This window comes from Sciurus carolinensis, chromosome 12, assembly GCF_902686445.1.
Source record: "Sciurus carolinensis chromosome 12, mSciCar1.2, whole genome shotgun sequence".
NCBI lineage: Eukaryota > Metazoa > Chordata > Mammalia > Rodentia > Sciuridae > Sciurus > Sciurus carolinensis.
In genome coordinates, this window is record NC_062224.1 from 89,093,475 (window position 1) to 89,103,861 (window position 10,387).

The following is a 10,387-nucleotide window of genomic DNA, read 5'->3' on the forward strand; positions in this document are numbered from 1 at the left end:
TCTTAGAGCAAAAGGAGTTGATCACGCAGTTTAATGGTGGTTGCACTGGCAGGAAAAAAAAAAAAAAAAAAAAAAAAAAAAAAGCTGCGCGTCAGCCGGGCAGTACCGACTGGGTTCCCCAAGCACCTCCTCCCATCTGGTGGGCGCATCGCAACCACTGGTCCCGCAGAGACCTCAAGTACTTCACGACTTTGAGCAAAGCCGGACTTTTCTGGGGTAGACTCCTGAGACCACCCTGGAGCTACCGGCAGTGCCAGCGCACTCAAAGGACAGAAAACTGCTCCGCCCAGGCAACCCCATCCGGATCTTACCTTAATATCCAGATGTCAGATATTCCCGCCAAGAATTCGGATGCAGCCAGGGAGTACGGGAGGTGGCGGACAGAGGTTCGGCCAGTCCCCACGTCTCGCCGAGGGTCCCTCTGTTAATTCAAATGAATAAATCAACTGTTGGATGAAAATTAATATCTATCTATCTCTCTCTCTCTCTCTCTCTCTCTCTCTCTCTCTCTCTCTCTCTCCAAAGAACTGACCCCAATCCCTCACCTCTGACCCTCAGCTCCTTCCACCTGCCTTTTATTTTCTGTTTATGCTTTCAAATGGGAAAGGGGAGGAGGAAGGAATAAGCAGAGGGCACAGACAGAGGCGGGCCAGCGCCGGGACATACGCTCCGAGGCTAAGTTCCGCCCTTCCAGCCTCTCAATAATCAGAGGAGGTGTTAATGGAGGACTCGGCGGTAACTGAACCTCATAAAGCCGAGAGCATCTTGAGACTTGGGCGCAGCCGGGGCTGGAGTGAGGGGCTGGAGTACCGCAGCGGGACCTGGACTTCCGGCCCTCCAGCCAGCCTTTGCTTTCTTGGAGCGGGTACCCAAAAGATGCTGCCGCCAGCTGGTGCCTGCATAGACGGTGAATGGGCGGTAACTCCTGCGGGAAATAGGGCTAAACCATTGATCGCTCACCCACTGCATCCCCACTTTCCCCTCCCGATCTTTCCTTTACTCTCCACGCTCCTAAGCAGGACATCGTTAACCGAGCACGTTGGAGAGTATTTTGAGCTCGAAGGCGGTATTAGTGGGGCCCCGGGCATCTCTCCTGCTCAAGCCCCTACTAGGGGGCGGGGTGGCGATTAATCTTCCGGGGGGGGAGAAACTGGCACTTAAACCTGGCAGACGAGTATTCGTGGGGATGCAGCCAGACACCGGACGGGGCGGGGGCCATGTTACCTGGTCTCAGGTTCCCGAGGGGCTGCGTCGCCCCGGGCGCAGTCAGGCCGCTGGTAAGTGGAGGGAGAATCACGAAGTCAGGCCTCTGGACAATTATTTACCCACTCCCCCATCAGGTGCGCCCCTCACAGCCGGAGATGGGGAGGCGGGGGATTATTACTAGGCTCCAGCGCCAGTGGGGAAGGGGGTGTGAGCAGTGAGATTGGCAGTTCCAGGATGCCGGTCGGGATGACGGTGCCGCCCTTCCTACCCGCCTTCCCTACCCGCCTTCCCCCCTCCCCGGGTGCCATCACAGCTCTTTGACTGTGCATGGGCCATGGGCGCGATGGGCCGGGGGAGCGGTTGTGCCTCCCAGAAACCAGCGAAAACTGCGTGGGATTGGGGGCGACCCGTGGGGCGGTGTAGGGATGAAAGCCAGCCAGCCCCGCAAGCTTTGCCAGTTTAGACTTGGTAAGGGACAGATCAAGAAAGGAGAATCTGAGCCCGCTGGTTTTCCCTTTCCATTCTAAATCCCGAAATGTCTTGCTCAGAGCACCGAGGGCAGAGTCACTTTTGCTACCTGAACACTTGTCTCCACTAACTAATCTCGCCAGCCAATCAGTCCCACCGGTTTACCTTTTAAGCTTCCCCGCCCCCCCTCCCCGACGTTTTCCTTCCATCCTCTGCTCCTCGACTCTTTCTTTCAGGCTCCCCTTATCTTAGACGCAGCCAGGAGCAGACAAGACTCCAAGTTTCAGCTTCTAAGCTAGTCAACGAGGTCATGGAATGGATGGATGGCTATACCCACCGGAAAATGAAAACGCTGTGATTCTCTCAATTCATTTCTGTCAAAAGCAGCGTCTTTTTAACCTCTTTTGGGTCCGGAACTGTTTTAGGTACTTTACAATTGTATGACTTACAAGCGCAGTGCACACGCACACACACACACTGGCACATGAACACTGGGGCACACACACTGAAGTGCACACCAAGGCTCACGCTTTAGAATACAAATGGAATGGGAGGATGTGGCAGTTACAGATCTCCAAATCCCCCTAGAAACCATAATTCCCAACTTAACATTCTCTTTTACAATGATAATTCCAAGGAGAGCCCCTAAGACTATCCCATGTCATCAGCCCAACCTCAAAACTGTTTGTGGAAGAAGGGTCAAAGCAGCACCCACAGGGGCACACACATCAAGGCATTCAGAGGTTCAGGGTGGACTGGACATCCTAACGCCAACCCAGTCTCTGGCTGAAGATAGCTGTAGGTTCTTCCACAACCTTTTTTTGAAATCAGGTTCTCCAGAGGTGATCAGAAAGGTCACTACCACCTCCCAACGCACACATATGCACACTTAAGTATCTGCTTATTCGCCCCCTGCCCCACCCCTAAAGGGAGAGAATAGTTTTGGCATCCAGGAGTACTTTTTGATTCTTGCAAAATAGTGAAAAACAGCACCAAGTTTTAAATTCTCCACCATGACAGATGTCAGTCCGCAAACTCAAGCCCTTGCTGGAATATAGAGAAGATGAAGTACTAGGTACAGACAAGAGAGGAGACAGAGGTTCCTTACCAGCCAGCCACCACGTGTGTAATCTCAAAGTGCTCACAGGAAGGCAATATACCAATAGTCATTCATCTGGTAGATAGTGAGCCTCCTTCTCTAGTCTCATCTGGAGACTCAAATATAAGCCCCACTTAGTTTCTGATAGTGGAACTGTATATGTGGAACAGACTTTGAGAGAAATTCTTTGGAGAAGCAGCATTTCGCTGACACAAAGATCCGCACTTGGCCCAGGGAGCACATTGGGGTTTCAGGGCCTGCTCTGTTCCAACACACCCTGAATTTTATTAGAAAGAATTAAAGCCCTTCTCTTCTTTCCTCTGAATGATCCTTGGGGACAATGCAGCTTTGGAAGACAGGAGTGCACATCACCATTCACCTGCCAGGACTGCTGCAATACAGGGCCCTTTTCCAGCTAAGGGAAGAACTGCAGCATCAGAAATCTGTCCCCACCCCTACTTTGGTAACCTCTGCTTCTCCACTCTTTGGTGTTAGAAACAATGCAGAAATCAATCTCCCTTGATTTATTATGCCCTAGGGGGGGAAGAAGTCTCCAGAAACCTTGAAAGTTGAGTAGCACCAGAGTTGATTTAAATGGGGAAGTCTCTATTTCTTGGCATTCACATGTGTTTGTATATACACACCTAATAAGAAACCTGAATTTTTACTTTACAATGTGTGAATACAATATAGCTTACAGCTCTTGCAGTGAGGCCTATTTATGTGGCCATATTGTGTTTAATGTGGGGGCACCCGCCCTGCTACCACCCCTGATGTGTGGTTCACATGCATCTCTCCAGACACTGCAAACTTCAGACCCTTGCTCCTTAGTCCAGATGCAGGAAAGAGTAAGAGTATCCCTTCCTGACCCCACTCCCTAACCCAGCAGCAACTTTGCTGTCTTGCCAGCAAGTTTGAAGTTCTGCCAGGAAGAATTGCCAAGGTCCCACATAAGGGTCCTTGGTGATTTCTGATTTTCTTCTTGGGACACTTTCCTTTTGCAAGGAGTGCTCTGGGAGAAAGGAAGAGCTGTTTGTGGGGAGAGGGCATCCTAGGAGTTATTTCCACCTACCAAAAGGCTTTCTCAAAACACTGCCCTATAGTTTATCTAGAAAGATGGCCTTTTTAAACTGTTTTCTTCTCCCTCTTGGAGCTACTAAAGAAAGCACCATACATACTCCACCCAGAAAAAAGCCTTGTTAATTCTCCAAATCTAGCAGAATACAGGGAAATATCTGGTTGTTTTCCAACCTAAGAATGGAAAAAAAATTGGCTTCCATGAATCCTTCTGCCTTTCTGTAAAGAACTGCCTGTGTAATCACAATGCTGATCATCTTCTACTCCCTTCCTCAATGTAATTTGAGAATAAGGACAATGCCAGGCCAAAATCACTGTCCTTTTGTATCCAAGGAAGTTACTGACCTCTCATAGGCCCATGAAAAGTATTGTTTGGGACACCATGGTTAGGGCATCAGCAGAACAAGGGCATCAGAAATGCACAATATCTGGAGGCAATTTAATATTAGACATAAAAAAGAGTCATAATTAAGAGACACATTTAAATTATTAGGCTTCTTTTCATATATTGTGCAGTTAGGAAGGGCTTGTATTTTGAATCAAGTACAGAAGGCATCAGGGCCCTCTCTTATTCAGATCTGAAAGCCCTTGGGGTCATAGACTGGCCTGAAGCAGACTCCTGAGGTGTTCCAGAACATTTCAGATTCCACCAGGGTAAGACTGAATGAAGGTCAGCTATGAGCAAGCCAGCCTGCCTACTAGGCAGCAGTCTCATTTTACTGAATGATTTCCACCAGCAGAAAAGGGTCTCCTGAGGGCCGCTGTCCTCATAGAGAAGCAGAGAAGGTGTGAAAAGAACAGTCCCTGGGAGCACCTACTCAACTTTGGAGACTGACACTTCACAGGGGCATCACCGCAGTGAGTAGAATGCGTGTAGCTAAAAAAAAAAAAAAAAAAAAAAAAAAGTTGTAAGATAGATTTGCCTGAGATGTATCAAAAGAGATGGAGGAAGAAAGGATGGGGGAGGGAAGAAAGAATGGTCTAAGTGTGGCATCTTCTGCAGCCTGACCCCCAGGTCATGATGATTTAAAGTTTTCATTGAAGGAACAGATGGAAGATGAGAGCATTTCTTGACGCAGGATGGCACTTCTTGGGCACTCATATGCTGCACAACACAACATTATATCAATCTCCTTATAGCTCAAGATATAAATAAAATGAAGGATGTACTCTTCTATTTGCCAGCAACCCCCCTTGGATAGTAACACTGATGAGAAAACAGTGGGAGAACCAAGGCTAAGAAAAACCAAGAGCTACTCATGTGACCTGATTGCTACTTTTATTTAATAGAACAGTCATTATTTTCTTTCTTCAACATATGTGTCAGATAATGAAGCAAAAAGAAAGGAAAATAGCTATCAATGTGCCACTTCAGAAACACACAACATTTGTTAGCTTTTTCTTTTTATTGATGTTCTTTTAATATATGCATTTAAAGATTAAATTAGGGCTCAAATCCTTAACAGATTTGATAGAAGCTTCATTTTTTAAAACAAATACAAGTTTAATTAGACAATGGAGATGAAACTGTCGTCAAACATAAAAATATGAATTGAATTTCTTCTTTTTAGATGGATCTTTAACATTGACTTGACCATAAGGACACTGCAGAAGAAATAAAACATAACATTATTGAATTATCTAATAATCATCTTGAAAAAATACACTTCTCATGGTGAAAATAAAAGACTGCTAATAACATTATATAGATCACTTGGTCTATCACACTTTGCAGACTAAAGAGGAGAATAATGGCAACCTCAGGCAAATGGTCCTAATTAGATCCAAGAACCATTTCCTAAATGCATCCTTCCAACCTTAAGCATTTTACTGTCAAAAACCCTGAAATCCTGAAGTCCTCAATTTACTCAAAGCTCTTATGCATTTGATTAGAAACAGCTAATGGCACAGGTAGGAACATACATGAAAGTGAAGGGTGAAATTTTCAATACTGGCTATGATTAATACCTGCATTTAATGTCTATAATTTTCAAGTAGACTAGTTAAAGGAAATAACACCTTCTTGCAACAAAACAAAGTGTTCTGTTTACAGATGTTAAGTGTATAATCTTAACCCTATAACAATTTACCTTAATGCTGTGCCTTTTGATAGTTTTTTTAAAAAATCCTATTTTTCTTTCACCAAAATAGGGACAGAGAAGTTAGTTCATCTTAATAAGTATACATAGAAATTTATCTATTGACATAAATGTATTAGGAAATGTACAGCACTAAATTTAGGGTAATCTAGTTTCACAGACTATTTGAATCAAAGTCTAGGGAAAAAACAAAGGCAAAAGGAAGTTAAAAGGGCAAAAGGGAGGGATATAGGGAAGGAGAAGGGTGGGGAGGGAAAGGAAGGAGGAAAAAGAATGGGAGAGAAGGGAAAGAAAAAAAGAAATCTTTACCATTTAAGTAAACCCACCTCTTAATGCTGGGCAAATTTCTATTTATTCAGTGAATAATAAAGAAAAGGCTTTCTGGGATCCAGTTTGCAACATTCTTGATTTCTTTTCCTGTCTCTTTGTACCTGCCCAGTGAACATAACTTATTTGCAACCTCATGAAAAGTTTCCTTGTAATAAAGAGCGCCCATGAATTTCAAGTCACAGTATTTGAAGGAACTGATACTTGCAGTGAAGGGTTAGAAATTTCCATTAACTTTAAAGGTCCTATGTTGGTACTAAGGACTTCATTGTCCTTGGCTAAAGTAGCTTGTGAAAAGTGCACTCCAGGTCTATTTAGCTTTTTTATTTGACTTGTTGTTCAAATAATAGGTATTTACGAAGCACCAAAAACTGCTGTTGTAAGGCGAGAATTGTTACTCACGTGTCTACAGGCGGAGCCACAGCAGGAACCTCTCTGCAAGTGGGCCAGCCTTGTGAGCACCATGTAGCCAGTAGCTGGGTCCACATAGTTAAGCTGGCCAGTCTGAAGAGTAATAAAATAAAGCAATTCATTAATCTCCATGTTCATCATATCTCAACATAATTTCTACTTCTAAAATATTGCAGAACAATTTTAAAAATAATATTAAACTTCTTCCCAACAATTTTAGCGGTACTTGCAATTAAAGACTGAATGCTTTCTGACATTATATACAATCTAACTTTATGTGACTAAAGGAGAAAATATACAATTTGAGAAAAATGAGAAGTTGATGGGAAAACAAGAACTCCTCTATACTCAATAACAATGTAGTCACTGCTCTGATATTTTTCATTCAGTTTCCAGGTAACACACTTAATAACAGGTGATTTAAATGATTTTAAGAGCTTAAGAGGCTGAAAATGAACTTTCACTCAGAAGTTGCAGTTGCAATTTCAGAACTTAAAATATGTGGATAATGATTTAAACTTACAGAAAAGGTGCTAATCAAAACCAGCATTCCTTATAGAAAAGTATTACCTTTGCTATTATTGAATGCTTTTCTTTACTTTTATGATATGTTTTATACTAGTATACGTTTTATACTATTTTTTTTTTCTGGAGTGTTATTCTATTTTTAAGTGAAAAGTATTGTTTTAACATATTAACACTCATGTCTTTCACAAGTTTGATCAAAGGCAACTTTTAGTAAGACTATTTCACATGTCAAGGAAGTGTTCTCTACCTACATAAAAAATAAATAAAAGCATCCTGAGTACTTTGTGTGAAGGTAAAAGCAAATTACATTTTAGTGAATTTGGGTCATTTAGGTGACACTACTTAGCTTTAAGATTTTGTAGGGGAACTTCCCTATGGGGTTTTTATATAACCCTTTTACCATTTAATAACTATTGAATCACTCCTGTATAGAAGCTTTTCATTAAAATACACACAAAACCAGTATGTCTTTGGACATACATTTTTGTAGGAGTCACAACTTCTTTAATTGTCCACTATCTTATTTAGTGGCAGGATATTTTACTCTGGTTGAGGTTTTGAACAACTACATTTTGTGAATAGTGTCGCAAAAGGATAGGCTCATTCTAAGACAATCCAGTAAAACAGACCAGGGCCACAGAAATCTAGCAAGTCTTCAGACTGGTTTCAGGGGCCTTTCAAATCCTCTGGGACCAGAAGCAGATTACATGAAGCCAGGAACACTAAACACAACTATTGAATGACCAATTGTCAGGATCTCGCTTCCTTATTTACAAAGCCCTTGTTTGTAAACTTGAAAAAAAGAAAAAACCCTGAGAACTTTATAGCTTCCGGGTATCTTCTGAGGGCAATTATCTGGCAACTTGAAAACCTAAAGGGTTGCTCCTGCGCATGCGCTGGCCCTCTTACTTTCCACATTTGATTAAGCACCTCTGAGCTCCTTAGCTGCCCATACACACGCAATTTGTCCGCAGTAAACAAGGCTCACATAATGGTGGCAACAAAGATGCGGCAAGAGGGTTGACAGTCTGATTGGAGAGCAAGGTAATCAGTGATGCACATCAGCACTGAGAGAAAGGTAAGACAGCTATCTGCCTTGAGGCATAGAACCATTGTGAACTAGCTCTGATTCATTGAAAAAATTGTCACTGGGTTTACTAACGGGATTGTCATTTTACCTGATACTGACACTGATGAAACAAGTGTGGATTCCCTGAGTGAGAAAAAGCTCCTTTCTTTCCCCATGCAGACTGAACCTGTCTTTACATGCTGCTGGTGTTTGTTCTAAAAAGATTGAAACTTTTAGCTTATATCACCGTATTTATATGTGAAGTGTGGGAACAAATTACAGGTTATTTTTAAGAGTATAAACAAGAGTAATCAAAAGCTGCCAGTCATTTCATGATGAATCTTTATTCAGTTTCAACACTTGAATGGGTCAGTGGATTCTCAAGGCCTACAAATTGTCATTAAAAAAAATCAACTTTGGTCAAAATCCAAGTTTTTCTTCTTTACCCCTCTGACTCAAGCCACACTATATAACACTAGTCCTATCAAGTACTGTCATGTATGCACACACACATGCACTTGCGGTTAATTTCATATCATTTTATATAATTGTTATAGAAATGTTTCTCTTTTTATCTCATCCTTTCTTTTGTAAAAGTAATATAAAGATAAATGTGCTATCTTCTAACTTCTGCAGTCTGAAGAGTTAGAAAAGAAGGGAAAGCTGCCGGTGTGCTCAGTGAAAGAGCGTTTGCCTAGCATGTGCAAGGCCCTGGCTGGGTTCCATCCCCAGCAAGGCTGGTAGTGGAGGACTTGAAGGGAGCCGATCGATTCAGATATTGGTGGTAACAAGCGATCGTCAAAACCACAAAATAGAAACATACGTAGCTCAAGAGTGTTTAGGAAGAATGTTAACACCTGATGAGAGGAAAAAGAACAGAGGGAGGTAGCAAATATTGAATTTGTCTTACTGTTTTCCATTGTTAAAATCACTGGAAACCGAAAACTGTTCAGGGATAATACAGCTACAGCATATTTCTACAACACTGTAAATTTTCCCTATGATTTCAGTTCCTTCATCTTCATCAATCCCTTAACACACACCCCCCTCCCCATCCCCAACGCACACGGGCGCGCGCGCACAGACACAAACACACGTGGTGCTGGGTCACACTCTGCACCCCGAGTTTAGCTCGAACGTTGATCAGAAAACGAGTCACGCTCTCCCTTAAAGTACTCGGTAAACGCTTTGTCTGGAACGCCGGGTTTCCAGCGAAATGGTGCGGATTTGAAACCGAGGGCCGAGATCGGCCGGCTGGCGCTCCCAGCCGCTCTCCAGGGTGGGGCGACAGCGGGGCTGGAGCTGCCGCGCGCGCAGGCGCACCGACAGGGCCCGGCTGGGCCGGGCGGGGTCTCACCGCGCAGGCGGCGGCGTGCAGCTCCGCGATCCGCAGCTCGGCCGCTGTTAACTCTTCGCTCGCCGGCAGCCTCGCTGCTCCCTCCGGCCCGCCTTGCGAGCCGGGCACGGAGCCGCCGTGGTCTCCCTCGGAATTCGAGCCCAGCGTGAGGCCCAGGCGCTGTCGGAGCCCTCTGCTGACCCAGAGAGGGACTGGCGGCGGGGCAGAGGGGGCTGGCCTACGGACCGCAGCGCCCGCCCACGCCCCGACCCGCCTGGCCGCCATGGCCGCCGCCAGCCTTTGGGAGGCGGAGCGCCCCGCCCGCGATCGGCGGGGCGGCGAGCGCAGGCCTGGCGCTGTGCACGGGCCGCGCGCGGCCACCCCGGGAAGAAGGGTCGGGGCGCGGGCCTGCCGGCCCTGCCAGGCTCCCCCGCGGTAGCTAGGTGGACTCCGAAGGCTGCTAAGGAGGAGCCGAAGAGGTGCGGGGGCGGGGACGAGCGATCCCACCTCTGCACCTACGTTAAAACTACGTTTCTTCTGAGAGACGGGTGGACAGTTTTCCCATGTCAGATTAGACCAGATTGGGCATAGTCGCACAACTGTTAAAAATCCCAGAAAGTGAGGTTTGTTGCCACCTTTGGGCCTATCTACAAGAGGCTGTTTACTTGTACTAAGTGGTAGGAATAAAGCTGGAAGCAGAATCTTGGTTCTTTGGCCCACCCTACCATGAAAACTAGAAATCTGCATACTGAATGAGAAAAGGTGAT

General features: G+C 45.0%; 1 protein-coding gene across 2 annotated transcripts; it reads right to left on the reverse strand.

Moving 5' to 3' along the window:
* Positions 1-5,121: 5,121 nt before the first annotated feature.
* Positions 5,122-10,098, reverse strand: C12H1orf53 (chromosome 12 C1orf53 homolog). 2 transcript variants are annotated; one of them, XM_047521068.1, is made up of 4 exons: positions 9,642-10,098; positions 6,679-6,780; positions 6,276-6,380; positions 5,122-5,455 (listed from the first exon to the last, which is right to left on the reverse strand). In XM_047521068.1, the coding sequence occupies exons 1-3, from the start codon at positions 9,903-9,905 to the stop codon at positions 6,297-6,299; spliced, it is 450 nt and encodes a 149-aa protein (XP_047377024.1). In that variant the 5' UTR covers positions 9,906-10,098; the 3' UTR covers positions 5,122-5,455; positions 6,276-6,296. The 2 variants fall into 2 exon arrangements, with proteins under 2 accessions (XP_047377024.1, XP_047377025.1); XM_047521069.1 differs by lacking the exon at positions 6,276-6,380.
* Positions 10,099-10,387: the final 289 nt, after the last annotated feature.

Bases quoted from the DNA above. Each gene is read 5' to 3' on its own strand.
- C12H1orf53 (XM_047521068.1), bottom strand. From the start codon at position 9,905: ATGGCGGCCAGGCGGGTCGGGGCGTGGGCGGGCGCTGCGGTCCGTAGG. The intron at 6,781-9,641 runs GTGAGACCCCGC...ATTACTCTTCAG, and splicing joins TGCACGCCGCCGCCTGCGCG to ACTGGCCAGCTTAACTATGT. The intron at 6,381-6,678 runs GTGAGTAACAAT...TTCACTGGGCAG, and splicing joins GTGGCTCCGCCTGTAGACAC to GTACAAAGAGACAGGAAAAG.